This window comes from Haliotis cracherodii, unplaced genomic scaffold (assembly GCF_022045235.1).
Source record: "Haliotis cracherodii isolate W230 unplaced genomic scaffold, xgHalCrac1.p SCAF_2, whole genome shotgun sequence".
NCBI classification, from domain to species: domain Eukaryota; kingdom Metazoa; phylum Mollusca; class Gastropoda; order Lepetellida; family Haliotidae; genus Haliotis; species Haliotis cracherodii.
Window position 1 is genome coordinate 51,948,336 of NW_027266275.1, and position 23,380 is coordinate 51,971,715.

Sequence of the window (23,380 nt, forward strand, 5' to 3'; positions counted from 1 at the left end):
CTTTGAGTGGCATTTAGAAGTTGGTGTGATGAAGTAAGACGAGTTCTATGGATGAACAACTTCTTTATTACAATTAGGATCTACACCGAAACGTCGCACTAATTGTAATAAAGAAGTTGTTCATCCATAGAACTCGTCTTACTTTGAGATGGTGGCCTGTGAATACTAAAGTCTTGAACTGAGAAACCAGTCACACCTCGCTATAGTATGCTGACTGAGTCCTATCTCCATTTTCTCATTAAAACCAGATCTGTTACTCCGATACAATACTTCTCTGCGTCAAGACACCTCCATAGAATGTTGTGTCAGATGAACCCAAACTTAACTCACTTCTTACCTTGATTTGGAAATGTCTATTTGTACAAATGAAAACCCACTCAGGACTAAACTATCCCTTCGATGATACCCCAATTGGATGTAGGTGTTGACATGTTGCTCTGATACGACAGGGTCTATAACATATCCACAACAATATATTGGCACAACTTTCCATTTTTTGCAGTCGGAAGTTATATACAGAAGTCAGATAACTGTGTCTGAATGCTTCGCTCATACGTGCAGAGAGATTAGAAGCCTGGTTGACTGTTTAGATCTTCCGGCAGAAAGGTATCGTCTCGGAGAAAATGATCTGATTTTAAGAGATTGATCCTATCCATTTAATTACCTGATACATCCAGCATAGGTTGCTAGGACACATTCTAACGTCAAGTCCCTTGTGGACAAAGGCTACCCTAGAAATAATCTTGTTTATTACCCATAGGATTAGAAATAACCTGGTTAAAATGTTTTTATTTGCACTAGTGCAAATATCACTTCTTGCACACCAGTGTACTGTTGACGTCATTCAAATCTTAAAGTAACGTAAGGTTAGAATTTTGACATTCCTGTGGAAGAATGTTGACGTCATTTCGTTGTGGTTTTCTTGGACAGCATTGATGATCACTGCATTTTTCTAAAGGGGAGCTCAAATTAAGGATTAAGAAAGAATAGGTAATAAAGAAATTATCACGCTGACATTTTATGAAACATCGGGAAATACAAGAATTCTGACACTCATTTTATAAAATAAGTATGATAAACATGATCATATAAAAATCAATGCATCACCTTCTGACACTCAGAAAGAACACGCTGGTAAGACAAGATCAACAATTTTATTTTCATATATATATTTGTATATATATATATATATATATATCACACTTTACAACTCGGACGTGACAGAACACCCACCAGCAATGTACACAGCTAAAAACAATGAACAATTTGTATTAAGAGCTTAACAACTAAGCAACATTCTACAGATATTACAGCAAATATCCTGAACTGAAAGTAATTCAAAGTTCATTCAACCTTCAAACCATGAAAAAAAATAAAATTTTGTGACAAATATCATCGGAAAATGCTTTCACAACTGCATATGATGAGATAATTTGCTACTTAAAAAATAAATCACATATTGATGGCGGGACTTGAATGACAATACCTGCACAGAAGGGTGTTGTAATACACTGGTCCCTAGCACAACATTACTCTTGTTGACATGGTCACTGAAGTACGCAACAAAACACCAATAAAATGTTGATCTATCATTATCACAATAGCAAACATAAAACAAGTTTTACGTAGAATATAATGTGAAAATAGAAATGTCTGCCACTGACGCATCATACAAGTGAGTGAGATTCTAATGGCAAGTATTTGATTCAGGGGCTATATGAAAAAAATTAAAGAAAAATATACAAGGGTGATCACTATTATCAATGTAATAATTTTAAATCTTTGGTATTGGTAAACCTTTTCTTTCAAAATTCCTCATGAAGTGCAAACAGTGAGAATTTTATGTAATAATTCATTCCAAACATTGATATTAATTATTTGGGGGGATTTGTCTTAATCTTTCAATATAGGTTTCCTGAAACAAATATTTCCGTAACAAAATGGCATTTAGGTAATTTCTTCTAAAATATATTCAGAATGATGGTCATCAGTATAGAATATGACAGAGAATTCCCCTTCTCCTTCATTTGAGAATTATTTTCGATAGCAACCTTGAAGTTTTCTGACATAATCCCCATGACATAAGAATCACAAAAAGTGGAATTAATTGAATATGTATCTGGGAATACCATCAGTGTCATTGATTGTGATAAATGCTGGAACTGAAGGTGGAACAGGTGCCATAAACTGACTGCAATTACATGAGAGCTTATTTCTCAGTAAGGTTTGTATTAGGATGTTTGTGACCTTACATTGAAAGATAATGATGAAATAATACACCAATAAAACTATCTTTCACAGCCACTTCAATTTCTGATATGCATTTGGGTGATCAGCAGCTAGTAGCAGCACATAATATTGAAATGTAATGTCATCAAAATGATACTTTGTGGGATTAACCATAACATTTATGAAAAGATGGAACTGTTTGTGGGATGATCAGATGAAATGTCAGAATTATAGCATTCTGTGAATTGGATGTTGGAATTGGAAGGTATCACTGCCAAAGAAAAGTTTATGTTTCAGTGAAAGAAATTTCTAAACAATGATGCATGTTGGTTTTCACTTGGGTAATTGTTAGTGTTTCCAACATTAACGAAATGAAACATCTAGCAAAGCACTGGCAGACCCACAGGGGCTGCAGGGATGTGCATAGTTGTTATTTTGTTCCATGACATCGCATATTTTTGTTGCTTGTGTGCACATCCTTTTTCCAAAATTCTGGATTCATCTCTACAAAATCCTTATTTCCTCTTCAGACTTAAAGAAAGATATGTGGTTGAACGTGTTCCACCTGTCACTATTCCAGGTGATAAAGTTGCTAACATCATACATCTGTCATCTTGTGCCATTAACTAAAGCCTGTGTTCAAGTGTAAAATCATCTAGAAAACAAGTAACATGACACATTTACAATACTATTTACACATGAAACATAAAACTGAGAATGTTAAATCCACATTCATTTGTATAATACATATACCACTTTCTGCTGATATGAATGGGAAATGATATGGTAGCTCAGCTAAAAACTAAGGCTGACTCTATAGCAATATACTGTGAAGATAATCCTGTAAAATTGAAAACAAGAAACATGAATTACCTTGAAAGAATTGTCTTAAAATATCTTGAAGCCAATATTACTGACAGAGCAGTGGTTATTTGCATGATAAATAACAGTGTCAAGCTGTTTAGTGAGATAACTTGCACTCATATTGTTATGCTGTGTGATAAAATCAACAAAAAACATTTTCAAATTTGTGCTAAATTTGGATTTAGTCTTATTAATAGAATTAGTAAATGTTTTGTGTAATATTTCTTTATGCAACATTTATCAAGAGATTAAACTGTGAACAGCTTCAATTACAAGTATAGTTATCTTAAAATCAGGTCAATGTAATGAATAAACTCCTGCCTCTCTATTAAAGATATGCTCATGTAGGACCTGCACAGGCACACATCTAATGCTGGGACATTGTGTCCCACAGTACAGTCACAGCTATGGGACAATATCACACGACTAATGATATCGATGCAGCGATAGAAGCTGACAAGTTTCGTCCACTAGTCCTTAAAAGGATAACAGAAAACAAACTCCTTAAAAATGACAAATTCCTACTGTACTCGCTACTTGAAATACATGTAAAATCATAAAATATCTCAATGATTAATTAACGCAGACAGCTGTGTGTCTGCTATTAATGACGATGTGAAAACAAGCCATTCTGCGGATATTGAATATTAGTTACAGTAATCACAAAAATTGGAAAGAGTGCATTTCAAGACTATATCTATTTTGCTAACGATAAATATCATCACTAAGTTTTGATCATGTGATTACAATCCGGGTAAGAATCAAGTCAGGTGACTGCTAGTGGTTATACTTCGCAGTGAATTTGGTCAATAGTGTTTTAAATACTACATCTACACGTCATGTTCTTTCAGTTCATGCTGGTAATGAACGTACACTGCACAGGCTGCTAAATATACCCTAAATACTGTCACCTGACTGCCTAAGCTTACCAGGATGCTAATCAAAAGTCAATGATGATGTTTATTGCTAGCAAAATGGATACTTCTTGAAAAGCTCACTCTGCAATGTTTGTCATTTCTGTAAGTAATATTTCTTATCAGTGGAATGGATTGTTTTCACTCAAAGAGTATTAGCACACATGTAGCCATCTTTGTTAATTAATCATTTCGATATTTCGTGATTCTATTTCAAGTTGCGAGGACTATAATCCTTGTGATACCTTAACTATTGGGCAGTTTGGCAAGGACAATAGGACTAGTGCCAATTTCTAACGCTGTCAATGTTGCACATGGTTAATATCAACATAACAAACAACAGGTGTAAATGAAACAAATATAATGACAGGCAGGAATTCCAACAGTATTTCAAATGGGGACTTTCACACACCTTCAGTGATGCTTAAGTAGTAGATAGGTGTCACAGAGTCCTCTGAAGAGATTACATAGTATTCAACTCTTATCGCCATCAGTTTCAAGTGAATTCGGTTCAATACAGCTGTGATCAGTATTTCTTCACATTATTAGACTTCACTGCATCACATCCATGTTGAGGCCATCTACAGACATTTTACACAATTGTTAAACCATTCAGTACTGCATCATTGCTGCTGACAGAGAAGGATAACTTTGACCACTGTGGGAACTAAACCGATGTCAAGTAGCCTGGTAGGTAAGGGAGATAACTGCAGCACATGGAACCACCGGTGTCCATTCGTAAGTCTTTTTGAACTTGTAAGATGTTACAGTCTGTGTATTAAACCTTTAAGTCAGCTGGCCTGAACTTGGTTCTCAGGATCATTGTTGGTATATTTTAACATCATCATCATGGACTTTCGTTAGCTGGGCTTACTAGACCAAAATGAATTTTACTAGACAAGGCCAAAATAATATATTCTTGCTCTACTCAATGACATCCAGTGTAACACAATGTCATGACAACCTGGTGGGGACAATATTCCAGTGTCAACAGCCTTGTATGGTAGCAGGCATACTATTGATTTTTACTGACTAATTTTGATTGACAACAAATAATATAAACTTTTTGAATCAATCATAAAACTATTTGGCAAGTTTACATCGGTTGTGATTACCTTCATCTGACAAGGAACAACACCGGCACAGATACACATCAGTTCTCCTGTAACCCTTGCATGTGAGGGGCAAGTAACTCACAAAGGTGTTCACAGTTGGATGTGATTTGATGTTCATTAACATGGTCTTTGGCTGAATGTTAAGAAACAGGATGAATGATAGACTTTCAGGAATCTAACTGAATGAAATACAGGCATTTACCATTGAGAACTTGACCATCAAAACTGCATCCTAATCTACAACATCACAAATCTGGAACTTTTTCTAAATGTGCAAGTAAACATCGATAGCCCCAGCCTGGTCTACAGGAGAGAAACACTGTCAACTGCACACATACCAGGAAGCATATATACTCAAGGAATTGTCTCAAAAGATTATTTTCGTTCCATGTGCATGACCACTAGTTGTCCAATGTATATCATTTATTTCAACCCACATTCAGCTGCCTAATTCTCTACAAATGATATTCAATCTTTCGAGACAGACCCTTCATCAGCAATTAAATACAAATGTTGAAAAAGTCATAACACAAATATTGTATCCTGAGTTGATAATTCGTCCTGCCTTGACTGCAAAGAAACAATGGTTGCTATGGACACACATAAACAGCATCAACAGAGGACCTACCGCGTAACAAGGGTGCCTTGGATCTGTCACTAATTCACAAAGCAGGAAAACATCTCGTATTTCTCACCACCCAAACAAAGATAACACAGGAGCACACTTTGGAAAACAAGAATTCTACTTGCCCTAAGGGTACTTCTACACTGGGCAAACCGACACAGCGGAGTATGTGACAGCCTGAGCTTATCAAAGCTGCAACCCATGGATATAACATTTATATCAAGCTAGTGATTGACAGAATCTTGCTGTAAGGGTCATGGTGATATAAAGCTAGAGATATACAATTTAAGGACATAAATTTATCATTGATGCTAATGGTTACGACATGCTCATTAAAGAAGTGTTCAGGTTAATGACATACTGTCGTCAATTAATCAATGGCACAGGTTTGCCATCGTTAGTTGGCAAAACAACAACTACAGCAAAATTGACTGAAAAAAACAAATGACCTCTAACTATAATATGTGCATGCTAGACTGTCACTGATTCTAACATGACAGTAGAAGTTTTGCCCCACACAGATTACATCTTATATTAAATCTACAATAAATTGTTGTCAATGAAACTGCCATATTTTCTTAGAGGTTCTAATTTACAACCTTAAAACACATGCTAAATGAAAATATAACATTCCAATTTAAGAAAATAGCATTTGTATGTACAACTCTGCCTCCAGTAACACAACTATACTATTAAAGTCCAGTAAAATAACAGGCACAACATAACACAAGAGTCCAATCTAACATGGAAATAATCATGGCCAACTCTACAGGCTATTCATCCGAGTCAGATGACAACTAACATATCCATAGAATTCATGCATGACAAGAGCCTAGAGCCTAGATAACAGACATCCTAGAAACACGCTGGCATCTAGAGGACGAGCAGCATTGTAACTCAGCATTAATACCTCTAACAGTGACAGCACATGTAGACAGTAAAGGCTGAGACAATTCACCAATACACTGCCGTGTCAAACTTGATGATATGATTCATTCTCCACATCATATGGTCTACAAACTGACACTGTTCTACATTGGCATTTTCACCGTAGCATTTTGCCATCTTTCAGTGTCATCATGTATTGGTGTTGTCCTAAAGTCACATGGTTATTAGACATGAAAGCATGATATTGGAAAAAAAGATGCTTCTTTTCTTTGTTAATTCAAAATAATTCTTTGTTACATCAAGACAATTCTTTTTAAATGAAGATATTTCTTTGTTAAATCAAGACAAGTCTTTGTTATATCAAGATAACATTTGTTAAATCAAGATAACAATAATACTGTTACATGAAATAGAGAAGCTATGTATCATGTGATATTTTATTGGATCGCGGAACATGTGGCGTATTGTTTCAGCCTAAGAAGTATACAGCCGACAACACAGAGGTGATAAAATAGTATTTGTTTGGAATCATTACAAGAGAGACCTGTACACAAACACCAAGTAAACGATAATACATAACACATACAGATGTCATTCCCATGACAGAGGCTTAGGCAGCTGGATTCCAAGTCCAGCTTATGAAGCTCATAGGGTGAGATATTAAAAAGATAATTAATTCATATATGCACGTGAATGTTCAATATATCCAATGAACTTAGATTTCTAGTCCCATCAAAATGTTGATCTTTTTACTGACATGTAGGCTAAAATTTCTTTGAAAGAGAAAATCGTATTCACCACTTCTACTTGTTTCGACATGGATACTGCATATGTGGTCACAACATCTGTAGCTACTATACAGTTCACTTTCTGGATTGGATAAATTCACTTCCAATTTCTTTGCAAAAATAATTTGGGGCTACTGATAGCTCTGATAAGCTCTGTGGCTGGTTAAGGAAGTACATGTTCCGTTTAGTTTGCTCAGCTGTCATGATGTACACTTATGAGACATACACGCATATATGGTGTATTAGGATGTCCAACAGAGCATGCTTGGTATAGACATTGTTTAGTCACATGTAAATTGTGGGAGAGTTTCACATAACAACCAAGTATATCCTAACTGACAGACACAGCCAGCCCACAATGGTCCATTATCAGTCAGCTGCCATTGAGACGATCAATCCTTCACTGGAACTCGTCGTCAGAACTCAGAAGGGTTGTCTTTTCATTAAATCGGTTCTTGTTGGGAGTGGCTGTGGTCTGCTGCCCAGGTTGTGGAGGGGCAGCATTTCCGTTCTGTTGAGGTCGTCCACGCTGGTAAGGGTCATGTGGCCAGGCGCCGGATTCGTTGAACTCATCCTCCTTGGGCGGCTTCATGCCGTGCTGGGTGTACTGCTGGTACTGGGGGTGGAAGTTGTGGATGGCGTCCTGCATGATGTCGCGGGGGTTCATGGTCTCCTTCAGGCTGGAGGAGATGCTCTGGAGGGACACGGTGCGGCCATGGGTGGCTGCCGGTGCAGAGCTGTAGATGCTGTGTGGGAAGGCGAAGCGCAGGGCAATGGCTGCCATGAACATCTCCGCACAGATGAGGAAGTTTTGCCAGCCTGCAGATACCGTACCCACTCCCACCTTCAGCTGGTTGCCTTCAGCAAAGATTGGACTGATCACTTCTGTCTTCTCAAGGATAGCAAGGACAACACCTGCAGGAAATTGAACTGCAGTGTGAGCATAGATGGAATTGAATTGAGTGAGTCACTGACTGATGGTGATGTTCTGCAGCTGTCAACAATAATCTAGCAGCGACATTGGTCTGTGAACAATACCATGCCGGTCAGGCAAGCGAGTGTTGATAGTGAGTGCAGTTAATATGGTTTGATATGCTGTATTGTGTGCCAGCCTGTACATCATAAAGTCTGGGGTAGGCAGACCAGGGGCTGGTTGCAAAACCCTTTAAACCACCAGAGGCAATATTGTGCCGTGCTGTATCTAATAAAGTCAAGGCCAGGCAAACAAGTTGCTGATTGCATTATTACACATGTTTACATGAGAACTTAGGAATGGTTATTGCATTCTGTGTGCCAGTAGATGGGAAACTACAAACAAGGACCGAAACAGCTCACAGAATTCAAATCAGCTAGGAGGTGTTTGCGTTGTCTTACCCTGCCAGAAGGACAAGAAGATGACAGACTTGATGATGCAGAACTTGAGGATTGGCTCGTATGGGCTGAGGAGCTCCTTGGTTGCGTTGTAGAACAGGATCAGGCCGTACAGCGCCAGGGACACCGAGATGTTGTAGATGATGGTGATGTACAGGTAGCCACCACCATGTCTGACATCAAACATCACATCTTAGGATGTTGTACAATTGCCCAATAAATATGCACTTTTAACACGCCACCAAATAAATAGGATCTTGACATTCAGTTCCAGGGTGACCCATGGTCAATGACCTAAACACTCTATGAAGTAGTCAGAATGTTATCACGATTTCCAGTCAGTTCTACCTAATTGTGAATAATGTCTCCATTAAGCTTATCCTAGGTTCTATCTTACATGAATGGACAGAGAGCTAATGACCAATTCTCTAAACCCAGATCCATCTGTTAAGAACATCTTCAGAAATCCGATGCATATACATATCCTGGAAACATATTTCACTGGAAATCTGTAAATATCGGAACTAAATGTTACAAAAGTATGGGAAACCAACTCACGAGAAGTTTCCGTCCTTGTACAGACTGAAGGCCTGCAGGATAAGAGTCAGGACGGCCATCACTGGTTTGATGATGCAGAACTGAAGCGTGGCCTGGCAAAACAAGACATTTTAACCCATTTATAGATGTGCTGGCAACGAAAATACCCTCATGGTCAAACATAGCAAACCCAAATATTTATAAAGTCTTTGCTGAACATGTATACCACATCTTCAGAGTTCAAAGTCTGTCATGTTCTAGACAAAAATTAGTTTGTGACTTGATTGACTGATTTTACAGTATTTGTTTGTTTGTTTGATTGTCTCTTGGCCAAAACAAAAAATGTTGTTGATGTTGATTGTTGTTTTACGCCGCACTCAGCAATATTCCAGCTATATGATGGCAAACTGTAAAGTAATTGAGTTTGGACCAGACAATCATTGACATCATGAGCATCGATTCACGCAATTGGGACTCGATGACATGCATCAACCAAGTCGGCGAATCTGACCACCCGTTTCTGTTAATCGCCTCTTATGACAAGCATAGTTGCATGGGTTGCTGAAGACCTATTCTAACCTGGGTTATGTTAAACATACCATCATCAATTTAGTTACTACAAGATACAGCATAAACTACATGCACACAGCGTCAACATGGTACAAATTCAACACACACATGTAAAAATGAGTTAAAACCAAAAAAAATATTTGGATTTCCACTGCTATGTGACAGCTTTCCTGCCAATACTTTCACTTTTCACCCCATGATGTTCCCATGCTTACCTGCTTGCAGAACCTGAGGAAACCAATCGTGTACTGCCTGCCAGCAAGGCAACAGGTGCACCACAACCAGCTGGACCTGTGGAGGGGAGGCAACTTTTACAGTAAAGTTCAGACATGGCTACGAACATCTTTAAATCCTCATTGTAACAATAAAATAACAATCACAGCTTCTCAAATTCATTTAGTCAGAGTTTTAAATTGATCTATATTTAGATATAAATGGAAAAACTCAAAACATGGCAAGCTTACCTGATGGGCTTCCCCCGAATTTCAGACATAATAGCCCCTTCACCTCCCAGGTACTCATAGCACAGACTCAGGAAGCTGTATATCACAAACGCTGCAATATCAGGAAAGAGCTTTTACTCACCGAAACATGCACACTTTCATGAAAATCAATTATTGTACCATGACTTTGGTTGAAAAGGACACACTGTTTGCAAGCTTTCCGTGAGTGAGTGAGTGAGTGAGTGAGTGAGTGAGTGAGTGGTTTTATGCTGCTTTTAGCAATATCATGGCTGGGGACACCAGGAATGGGTTGCACACATTGTACCCATGTTTGGAATCAAACCCAGGCCTGGACCGTTGCAACAGGTATGACCAAATTACATATTTCGTTTCCAATGAATACTAAATTGTGATGGTTTGGCCTGCCAAGTTGGATTCAGTAGTGGACACATTAAACTGCTGACTTGGAGACACAGTATATACATCCACTTTTAAAATCAATTTTGGCTGTGATGTGTCTCATGCAATGATGCTGTGTATACCTCACAGAGGTAAGGTGAAATGGGGTTTAACGTCGCGTCCAAGATTATTGCACTTATATAGTGACGTGCATGTACGTGTGTGTGTTTGTGTGGCTGCTTGTACTAGTCTGGACTGATGCTGATTTATAGTGCTAGCTCACTGAGATATCATGCCGCAGTTTAACATGAATACCCCACTCGGACACAGTATACTGACTCCGAGCCGACCAGTAATTGTTTTAGCCCCCTCTTTTGGTATGACGTGGTCGGGGATCGAAATCCGGACCTTCCGCTCTCCTGGCGGACGCTCTACCACTAGACCACGGAGGCGGTCATACCTCACAGAGGTCAACCAGTCCAACTGTGAATGAACCTTCTGGGAGCCCTACCACTGCCAGACAGTGAAGCAATGTAGAGCTGATGGCCACAAGATTATGACACATGCTCCCCACCTATGCATGCAGGAAACATTGCCATTCACCCCACGTAACCAGGTCCTCAATGGTCAGAGAACTCGCCTGTATCCCTCTTACTAGAAGCAGGGCTTGATTTGTTGGTTAACGATGACAATAACTCGTACATATTGATGGATGGTGGAAGAATGTATTCAAGCCCATGAGTATTGATGATGATTGATACTATACAACACAATAAACACTCTTGCTTTTAAAAGTTACCACATTATTGTTCAAGAGGGCAGACATATACCTTGCAAGTTGTCCAAATTTCATGATTTTTCAAGACATGATAAGATATTTCTCATTAAAATATAAGCAACAGAGCCTCTTTCATTACAAAGTGGTACTTGTTAAGAAATTAACATGGAGATTGGTCTTCGTAGGCGAATGGAAAGCCCACAATCATGACCCATACATCTTAGCTATGGGGAATTACAAGTAATCTCTCCCGAGTAAATATCATGACAAGGGAGACAACTTATTTTATCTCTCGGCCATAAAATAACATGTTGTTGATGTTGACTGTTGTTGAACACTGCACTCAGCGTTATTCCAGCAATATGACGAAGGTCTGTAAATAACTGAGTTCGGACCAGACAATCCAGTGATTGACATCATGAGCATCGACCCACATAGTTGGGATATGATGAAATGCATCAACCAAGTCAGCGAGCCTGACCACCCAATCTTGTTACGACAAGCATAGTCGCCTTTTACGGCAAGCATGGGTTGCTGAAGACCTATTCTAACCCAGATCTTTATGGGTCATAAGATACGAGAGAAAAAAGGCCTTGTTTTACCTTCATAGCAATCCCGGATACTGTCAAAGTAGACGTAGTAACTGTCATTGTTGAAGAACATGAGACTGAGAAATGAGTCGAAAGAGTAGATGGGCACGATGAACAGCACACGCACAATCCATCGCTGCTCATTGGGGCAAGTGTAGTAGCGGAGATGAAGATAAATCTGGAATTAACAATAAAAATCATTAACAAACTCTCTCACACAAAACACCAAAACTGGCGAAAAATTCTACTGAAAATAAACTATAGTGAAACTTCATTGCATGGAACTCTGGTAAGTCTAAATACTGCATGAAGCAATATAACATATATATATTATATAACTGGTATAATCCTTCTTTGTCATTTGTTTACTCCGTTCAAGGAACAGCCTCATAACTCAATGTTTCTGATACGTATGTATTCAGTAAAGCTTGGACGATACTCCAACAGTGTGATCTGATACGTATCACGGTACCTTGCTCACGATCCGATTTGTATCACAACACTTGCAAGTGCTCTGTACTACCGTCATGTAGCTGGAATATTGCTGAGTGTGGCGTTAAGAACAAATAGACAAACATCTTATCTGTGGTGCATAAGCCATTTTTTTCATAGACAGTATGGCCAGATACCTGGCACACGGACAGTTTACAGTGGGCAGTGTCATGTATAGTGCAATGAATGAAAATATTTTCACTAGTGACAATTAGTGTTTGGTGTAACATTTATTAAAGAATACATGTAAGATATCGATATGTTTTACTTAGTGTGTGACCGATACTTGTATTGAGACGTAAAATATTATATATCCTCTGATGATCTATTGTCCTACTCCTAGTATCCATGACATCAAAATGTATTGTGAATTGACCTCACTGAGCCAATGCATCCATTCTTACAATTCAGGCTTTGGCTGCGTATTCAAGTCACATATTATTCACTTAAACCAGGAAAAATGTATTGTTTTTGAGTGGCTAACCTATTTATCTTATGAATAAAACTAATTATTGACAAAACACAAAGATTTTCACTGTAAAATCATTATCTCTAGATAAGGTTAAACACTTCCTTATTAACACAAGATATCATGCTTGCTCTCATACTCACACAGATACAACACAAAATCTTATCTCAAATAGAATTATTGATTGTAACACCACTGCTTTTCACCAAGACTGTGTAACCGATTCTTCACACACAAAGAAACATTAATAAACAAGACAGGGACGGATGATATCATATCTACAATTTCACCTCAATAATAATGTTTCATTCAGAAACAGTTTAGATGTGAACACTTGTTTAGGCATTGGGCTGTAAGGCATTGATAGCGTCATTTACGAGTCTTCTCTGTAATTCATACAAAGCTTCATCAAAAGTGCAATCTAATGTGATGGAATCCCAGATTCTGACACTGAAGAGACACTTCTCAATCCAGAGTCATTAAACCTTTTCTCACCAGCCTTTCACAACAGACAATGTTTACATTTTTACAATCAAAGACTGTTGAGGAATTTCAGATCTTTAATCAATACAGATTAGATGTAGTGTTGGCAGCGGCCTCACAGAACTCTAGCTCCAGGCTGTCAGGCAGCAGGGTGTCAATGTCCACGGCCATTTTGGTAATCCTCAGTCGGAAACCTGACCAAATTCACTACAATGCTACCTGCAACGTGGATCTCTTACCATTGCAACTCTCTTATCTGCTTATGACTATTTCAGAGATGAATTTCTACCATAGATTTCTAATCTTTTGTTTGTGCTGTGCTATCATGTATCAGATGCAATAATGACGAATGAACTCAGATCTCGCCTAATGTTCGTATGGCGTTGGGTAGACTTCCAGCACAGATTTTATATCCCACATGGAACACTAATAAGAGAATAATAGCCCTGGCAATGCATCCTCAAGTGATCTTTGTGCTACAGCTATCGCAACTACCATTATATAACACTAATTTACGACAGTTGCAGCGATACAGTTGTCTTGTGGAACTGGACACATAAATTTATTGCAATCCTAGGATAGAATGGATCCCTAGAGCCTCATGCTGAATATACAGTACCATGCTATTAAAGGGATGTGCCAAAAAACAGAATAGGTCATGTTTACCCTGGCAACAATGGTTTGACTGAGCCACTGATCCAGCCTACTCATGCATCAGAAGGTCTTGTATTCAAGGGACCCTATACCTGCCTACCCTGCCAACAGGGGAAACCAGGAATGTTGGGAGCCTTCCATACTTTTGAACAAGCCACTTGAAAATTGAAATCATTATTGAGGTGGCTAAATGATCGGGTGGTCAGACTTGGTGACTCGGCTGATTGTGTGTCATCATACCCTGATAGCCTGGGACACTGAATATCAATTACAGGTTTGTCTGGCCCAGACTCGATCACTTACTGGCAGCTGTCATATGGCTGGAATATTGCTGAGTGTGGTCTTAAAAAACAGACAGGCTGACAGTTCTGTTTGACCACCAACAGCCTCAAGTGACACCGCTGGTCTACTGCTAAACTTGGTGTAAAACAATTTTCATTCACTCTTCATACTAGCAGGACAAGCCTGCATACATTCAGCTTTTGGTATGGTGAAACCCATTCATGTTCTTCCTCAAGTGATATTTCTGGAGTTCTGCTAAACCTGGAGTTAACCTCTTTACTGTAGTATTAGCTGGTGTAAGCTGCCTCAATATATCATTATTATCTAGTACGCCTCCTCCAGCTATCAGCACACCATGATAAAAGTGAAACACGTTTGGCTGTCATCAGACTCAGTTCAATCATTTAATCCAGATGGTGTTGGTTGGAGCAATGCAAAATACAAGCACTAATTACTTTATATTACTGTTACACTGCAAAATATATATTGAACAATCTTTGCCGATAACTTTTGAGTTTACTAGTCCTAACTTGGCTCTTGGAATCAATGAGTACATCTGAGTGTCATCATATGGATTTTATTAGCTGAGATTTCTAGACTAAGGCTTCGGACTAGTGGCTAGTCACAGACTGTTTGAGTACTGTATATCCAGTTGTGTTCTGAGTTCGAGAAAATGACCACATCATACTTCTATAAAGTTAAGCAGAAAGTCTTGCCACTATTATCATTTATTATTGAACTGATGGTGTCAACAGTTTGTGTGAAATTTTCTTAATTTTAAAGTAGTTTCTATTCTGATAGCTGTATGAAGCCTATTTGTGAATGAATCATGAAAACCACAAAGTACTGCCGAGCTAATTCACAACACACACACACACATAACCCCCTGCTCATCAAATAGGTTTTTTTTGCTACCTTTCAAACTTCTTTTAACTTTTCTTTATCTTTTCGGTATTGGACACCATCTTTTGTAGCAAAAATTGAAATGAGAGGGCGCTAAGAATACAATAATACCACTTCATGATAGAAATGTTCAGTTCTAGAAGGTATTTGCTGTAGTATTTGACGCCAGAAATACAAGTATTTGTTTGCTGCTGCAGCTGATTTGGAGATTTTACGTGTGCTTTCTGACATTATGCATATTTCGCACAAGGGCCTGCCAAGCCATATAGTGAGATTGCCAAAGATGGAAGGAGGGGTTTGTCTGGAAGAAGAAGCAACCAGAGGGGGCGTTAAGGGTTGCATATTTAGATTTTGAAGAATTTTTGAATTAGGAATCTTGCATTATCAGGTGCCATATATAAGGTATACCCAGCGTTAGAAATTGGCACTAGTCCTATAGTCCTTAGCAAACTGCCCAATGGTAAAGGTTTCATAAAGACTGGTAGAAATTTGCCCTTTTTAAGGGTCTTGCTATATGTTATTATTATAAGGACTAGTGGACGAAAACTGTTAAGTTTCTAACCCTGTATACCACTGCATATTTGCTCTCATGTCTGTGGCATTTTTACAGGTGCTTGTGCAGGAAGTGATAGTGGGCGTGAAACATGCTCCGGGCAACAAGTTTGACAAGCTTAACGAACAATGGCCATAGTGGTGTCACTCTGACACTTACATATACATTTATAGACGGCCTTTGCATCCAACGCAAGAAGCATGTTGCTACTGATAGTCTGTACTGCATACACAGTCACACAAAGAGCTTTAAAAGAAAGAATGTGTATGAAACATGCATGGTTACACAAAGTAAAGTAGGAAAATACTAGTCCAGGGTTCTTTAGACGACCACAAATAGGGCTGGGATGAGTCCAAATTTACTACCCGGGTACCCAACCCTACCCAGTACCCACTGCAAGTCTCAAGAGTAGGGAACAAAATGTCTGATTCAGGTAATTGTTTTACAACAGCCCTGGCTAAAACTATTCAGATACATGTATCAAACAATCAGATCATGCGTTCACTGAAGTTGACTGAAGTTGACTGAAGTTGACTGAAGCTTTATCTCTACTCAAACATTTACAAGTCAAAAGAAATGTGTGCATCGTCAGAAAGAAATGTGAACATTAGCGACTTGTAGTGTAACCACTGAGCTTTAGTGAGTTTTTGTCATTAAACAATATATCACGTGACTAACCATGTGGTCCGGGTAGTCCTGTGGGTAGCCGGGTCCTACTCAGGACCTGAGTTATCCGTCCCAGCCCTATAGTGGTCATTGCTACCATTTTGACCCTTGCTTTGCACCAGTGGTCAATGCTACCATTTTGATCCTTGCTTTAGATCAGCGGTTAACGCTACCATTATAACCTTTGCTTTAGACAAGTGGTTAACACTACCATTATGACCTTTGCTTTAGATCAGCGGTTAACACTACCATTATGGCCTTTGCTTTAGATCAGCGGTTAACACTACCATTATGACCTTTGCTTTAGATCAGCGGTTAACACTACCATTAGGACCTTTGCTTTAGATCAGCGGTTAACACTACCATTTTGATCCTTGCTTTAGATCAGTGGTTAACACTACCATTTTGATCCTTGCTTTAGATCAGCGGTTAACACTACCATTTTGATCCTTGTTTTAGACTAGTGGTCAAATCTACCATTTTGATCCTTGCTTTAGATCAGCGGTTAACGCTACCATTATAACCTTTGCTTTAGACAAGTGGTTAACACTACCATTATGACCTTTGCTTTAGATCAGCGGTTAACACTACCATTATGGCCTTTGCTTTAGATCAGCGGTTAACACTACCATTATGACCTTTGCTTTAGATCAGCGGTTAACACTACCATTAGGACCTTTGCTTTAGATCAGCGGTTAACACTACCATTTTGATCCTTGCTTTAGATCAGTGGTTAACACTACCATTTTGATCCTTGCTTTAGATCAGCGGTTAACACTACCATTTTGATCCTTGTTTTAGACTAGTGGTCAAATCTACCATTTTGATCCTTGCTTTAGATCAGCGGTTAACGCTACCATTATAACCTTTGCTTTAGACAAGTGGTTAACACTACCATTATGACCTTTGCTTTAGATCAGCGGTTAACACTACCATTATGGCCTTTGCTTTAGATCAGCGGTTAACACTACCATTATGACCTTTGCTTTAGATCAGCGGTTAACACTACCATTAGGACCTTTGCTTTAGATCAGCGGTTAACACTACCATTTTGATCCTTGCTTTAGATCTGCGGTTAACACTACCATTTTGATCCTTGTTTTATACTTGTGGTCAAATCTACCATTTTGATCCTTGCTTTAGATCAGCGGTTAACACTACCATTTTGATCCTTGCTTTAGATCAGCGGTTAACACTACCATTTTGATCCTTGCTTTAGATCAGTGGTTAACGCTAAAATTATGATCCTTGCTTTAGATCAGCGGTTAACACTACCATTTTGGTCCTTGCTTTAGATCAGCAGTTAACATTCTGTAAAAACAACACTAAATAGGGTTAAGGTGGTGTGGTGAAACGGGGTTGATCGTTGTGTCCACGATTATTGCACTTATATAGCAACGTTCATGCATGTGTGTGCATGTGGCTACTTGTACTAGTCCAGACTAAAGCCGATTTTATAGTGTTTACCCACTGAAATAGCATGCCAGTCCTTGTTTTAGCCACTTAATGCTGAGTGCCAGGTTGGGTTTACAAGAAGTACCATCTTTTAATGTGTTTTAGTATGACAGGGCTGGGGATCAAACATGACCTTCCGCTCTCAGTTGAGACACTGCAAGACCACAGAGGCAGACAAATAGGGATAACACTAACAAAGTCCAGAACAATCAACTGAAGTCAACTGTCAGACCACCCTACTGTAAACTCTAAATGAGCATCACACCATAGATCCTAGCCTCCTTTTTCATAACTAGTTTCCTTGGAACTCAAAATTCAGGCCCCGTAAATGTTTCCTGAACTAAATACTGACAGTCCATATGTAGCCTAAAACAAAGCTGCTTACTGATCACAAGTAGACAGCTCCAGATTCAATCCATCTAACATCATTCTCTTTCCCTCACATAACTACTAGCTGCTACACAAAACAACTTTTACATTTCCCTATTTGATAATCCAGATCTAAATGATAGTTCAGTGTAAGCATGTAAAGACTCTTAGCTGTGACCGCCATCCAGTGTATTGTCCTTGTTCTCTGTGAACTGATCCATGCTGCTAATCTGTTACATCAGTTGGCCCAGGGTGATGTGTGACTGTGTCATTAGCATCACCACAACTGGTAGCATGTAACACTTAAACCTCTCCAGCCTGCGGGCATCAGTGCAGTGTCTTTCACTGACTGTGACAACTGCCTGCCAGATGAAGCTTCATATTTATACTTGCCTTGCATTCAACATAATGTTGATGGTACAGAAGACATAATCTTCTGACAGTAAAACAACGTATAAGAATAATAATGTTCCTTTGAATGTTGCTAAAATAAATGAACTTCTTGAATAAGCAGGTGTGAAGGAAACACACTAAAGACCAAGTTCAAAAACACGCAATTCCATGGTTGTCTATCATAGTTTTTTTGAGGCTCACTGATCAAGGACCTCATATCAGTCTTTAGCACTATACAACAAACTGTTTAGTTTCATGGAAATTCCAAATCTTTGAACAAAATATCTCTTTCTCCCTAAAAAAACTTTCCTTAACATGTCTATTCTTAGTACATGGAAAACAATGCAGATATTAAATCTGAAAATTCCATTTCGGACACTATAACCAAATACAGACTGCAAGCAAATCTATATCCTGATACAGAAGAGAGTTTATTGTACATGTTGTATGCTTACACAATAAATACAACAGAAATAGATGCTAACCTGGTATCAGAGTGACTATAGACAGCAATTTCCATTGCAATAACATTGCAATAGCTTTCGGAACGGATTCTCATGCTGCTCTTGAAGCAAAGTAAAAGGTAAAAGCAAACGCTAAATACTCGTGTGTTTTGATTTGACCATGTTGACTCTGACAATCAATACTGTGAACAGTGAGGCATGGTATCATTACACCTTGATTGGGGCGTTTGTTTGTGTGTTCTTTAATGTTGCATTCTGCAATACCCTAGCCACATGATGATGGCCTGTAAGTAATCAAATCTGGACCAGACAATCTGGTGACTGACATCATGAGCATCAATCAACGCAATTGGGATATGATGACATACATCCACCGAGTAACTGTGTGTCACCACCCGATTCCCTTTAGTCACCTCTTATGACAAGCGTGGATTGCTGAAGACCATGATTGTGGGGGTCCCTTGATAACAAACAACCTATATTGGAGCAAACTTCAAGGACTCCATGCCCCTCCCCTACCCAATCAATTTGATCTTTCCAAGATGTATCAAAATCACAAATCATATGTGATGTGGTGGTCACCACTGCATGGACAGGTTACCAGGTCATTTTCTATCAAATCCATCAAGCAATAACAAAAATTATGTAGATGTGCCCCCCCACCCCCCTCCATAAAAAAAGAAAAAGAAAAAGGACTGCATGTGATGCCAGCTTTCATTTGATATCTAACTTGATATGGTTAAACTAAAAATGAAACATTATTTTTTTTTTTTTTTTTTTTTTTTACTTTGATTTACCCCCAAAAGATCATACCCAAACTAAACAATTTTCCCCAACTTAGATTTTCCTAGATTTTAACTATGTTAACTATGCCTTCTGAACATGAAACAGGAGAAATCAGTTCTGTTGCAATTTGTGGTGGGTTTGGTAGGATTTTACACTATATTGACCAGACTATTTTAAGAGCAATTGAAAGGGACACAGATTTTGTGTTTATGCTATATGTCTGTCAACACGATCAAATGTCTGTTTTTCACAGTCAAATCAGATACAAGGACAAATCACACTGCCACAGGAAATGAATGCCAGACCCACACAGAAATAGACATATGTCAAAATCGCCATGGCTTTGACAGATTGTGATGAATGCCAAACATATCCTCATTGTCATGGTAACGGTTATGCAGACTAGCCATTGGCTAAATGTGTTCACAGACTGCTTGTTTGATTAGAAATAGTGTCCTTATGCCGTCACTGCAGCACGTCACGGAACTAATCTGTCAGGGCTATTTGAGGAAACAGCGCCATGACCCGTGGTCATCTGCTGTGGTTCTGCTAACATTGGCACAACATGGCAGATTGCTTATAGTCCACAAACAAATCTGTGTTCTTGAAAACATCTACCGGTAAATGTTAGGGGATTTACTCTTTCAATGACTAACAACATCTTGTATTGTTAATTCCATGATCACACTACAGGCTAACAGCTATGGCTCTAGTTCAACATCAGTGAATCATTAATTTTGATATGCCATTCATTTCTCATAATATTTCTTCTCGTCAAAAGAACTTATAAATGCTCACAACATTGGGTCCCCCCCAAAAAAACAAAGAAAGGTGGGTAGTATTTTCGTGTACTTGATAATTTCTATAATTAATGTTGAACAATGTTAATGTTTCCCAAATTTGCAAGTCAATGACAACGATGGGTCTCAAAACATAAACACCCATCATAATGTCAACATTTGTTTGTTTGTTGTTTAACGCCGCTCTCAGCAATATTCCAGCTATGACAGTGGTCGGTAAATTATCAAATCTGGACAATCAAGTGATTCCCATCATGAGCATTGATCTACGCAATTGGGACATGATGAAATGCCTGACCATCTGATCCTGATAATCACCTTTTAAGGCAAGCATGGGTTGCTGAAGACCTATTCTAACCTGGATCTTCCCAGGCGGATAAAATGAACATATGAAAACTATTCCTTTTCGAAAATATCCCAATAAACTTTTTTTATAAAACAATATCAACTCTGGTGAATTTATAAATCCTTTGATTGATCGAACAATATAAAACGATACTTCATCCAGCCTTACATATCCTGCCAGCACTATTATGAATGAACTTCTAGATCTTTTCCCAAGCTGCAGTGGGAGAGAAGATGTCTGTAATTAAAGAACTTCTTTTACCACAACAGCTGTCAAGGCAACCATGATCTCACAACTTCAAAGGCAAACCATTCTTGAAGCATTGCCTTCTACCCTGTTGTGAATGAGGTCCTCAGAATCAAAGACAGGCGTCCATTTGGATGCACAGGAAGTGACATCAGTTTTTACGAAAACCTTTTTCCCCCATTTCCTCCATAATTGTATGAACATATAGGGTTTCTCATATCAATAAGGAGATTGTCAGGCTCCTGCTCATATCCTGGAAAGATGGCATCTTGAACACAGATAGCTGCTGAAGGCTATTGGTAGTTTCTTCGACTGTGCAACAATATGAAAGAATATTTCATAGTTTTTCATTATCTTTCAAAGAGCTCTACTAGATTTCTGTTGACCTGTATGTAATGAGTTCTTTCCCTTTGGAAAGGAATATCTTGTCAAGCATTAACTGACAGCAATGGAGGTTTCTCTTTCCTGTAACGTATCAGAGAGACACTCTTCACGTAGGAATTTAGCATTATGGCATAGTATGAATTGTTGCTTCAATATCAGGTTATAAATAACATGTAAATACACCTAATGAGTGAAATAAGATGATAAATGAGGTTATCTCAAAATTGCTGAATTTACAGTTCTTTCATCTGCATTGGAGTTAATCACCTTGGTAAAACCAGGTCGTCATATTGATCGAGCAGCTGGCAATTAAGTTGTCTCTCAAGCTCAGATAGAGGGATTTGTTAACATGTCATTAAGGGATACATGGATCAAAGAAAACATTTCTAAAAAAATGTCTTCCATTATTATTGTAAAAGGTGAATAGACATAACATATTTATCTGAATTTACAAGTGATGCTCTTTCAACACGTAAGAATTAATCCTGATAATAGATACCTATAGAAATTCATTTACATTGGACAAAGCAAAAATCACACTTAATGCCTGATGGCTTATCACAAAGGTGCAGCATGAGTGAGTGAGTGAGTGAGTGAGTGAGTGAAGTTGCAGCAGCAACCTTCACAATGAAAAGTACCATATTTTCGTATTTTCACCCAAGCATAAAGCACACCCCCTCTAGCGGAATCAGTCTTTTTGAAAAAAAAATAATAAAAAAAATTGAATATTATGCGCAGAAAAAATTACACCGTACCGAAATTTGAAATAAAAAATCACCAGACATGTTGTTTTACCGTTTGAATTGTATTTTTTGTTCTGCTAGGCATTGTTTTACATCTAGGGATTAACATTACCTTGTGTATTTTCTCGTAGACTAAGCCGGAAACAGCAATCAGCTGTACACACGTTTTGTTGGAATCTACCGGTGATTCGGTCAAGACACACCCAATCATATAACTTTAAAGGATTTTAATGCAAGGATCAGCAAAAATTGTATCTGAAACTATTTTTTCATCAGGAATAATATTTTCTATTATCTTGTTTTTTTAGTTGCAGCTTTTACTAAATATATTTAAAATAATTTTAACACTAAGCGAAGCAGCTGATATCTATTGTCGGTTATTATTTTTCACACGCACGTGATCGCAAGAACTACTTGTTGACATAGAATCGTCAAACTATAACAAATATGACTTTTAACGAGTCAAAGTATGGCATTAATGATATATGTATCCATTCTCTGTCAACTAAAGTTCGTTTCAAGGCGTCAATAGCCGTAATCTGACCGTGGTTGCTGTTAATAACGGTGAGTTGTGCAATCTTCCTTCCTTCGCTTCACACATGATTTCCACGAAATTAATTAAAACAATATTAAAAGGAATTTTCAAGAAAATTTATGAAATAAGTTACAAACATAAGTCCAGATATACAAAGAACACTTTTTATAGCCAGACTGAGTAATTACATGATTAATTTGGATTTGTTGACATGGTATGTCCGGTGTTACGTGCTCAAGGTAATGT

At 38.3% G+C, this 23,380-nt stretch overlaps 1 protein-coding gene across 2 annotated transcripts in view; it reads right to left on the reverse strand.

Moving 5' to 3' along the window:
- Positions 1–1,135: 1,135 nt before the first annotated feature.
- LOC139468208 (transmembrane protein 184B-like) overlaps positions 1,136–23,380 on the reverse strand; it is a 49,059-nt gene continuing 26,814 nt past the window's right edge. For both annotated transcript variants that reach the window (XM_071250026.1, XM_071250027.1), the window contains exons 3-8: positions 12,124–12,289; positions 10,366–10,456; positions 10,117–10,192; positions 9,353–9,444; positions 8,798–8,967; positions 1,136–8,338 (exon numbers count right to left, since the gene is read on the reverse strand). In XM_071250026.1, coding sequence (XP_071106127.1) covers positions 7,824–8,338; positions 8,798–8,967; positions 9,353–9,444; positions 10,117–10,192; positions 10,366–10,456; positions 12,124–12,289 — 1,110 coding nt within the window. In that variant the 3' untranslated portion in view covers positions 1,136–7,823. The remainder of the gene's footprint in view (positions 8,339–8,797; positions 8,968–9,352; positions 9,445–10,116; positions 10,193–10,365; positions 10,457–12,123; positions 12,290–23,380) is intronic.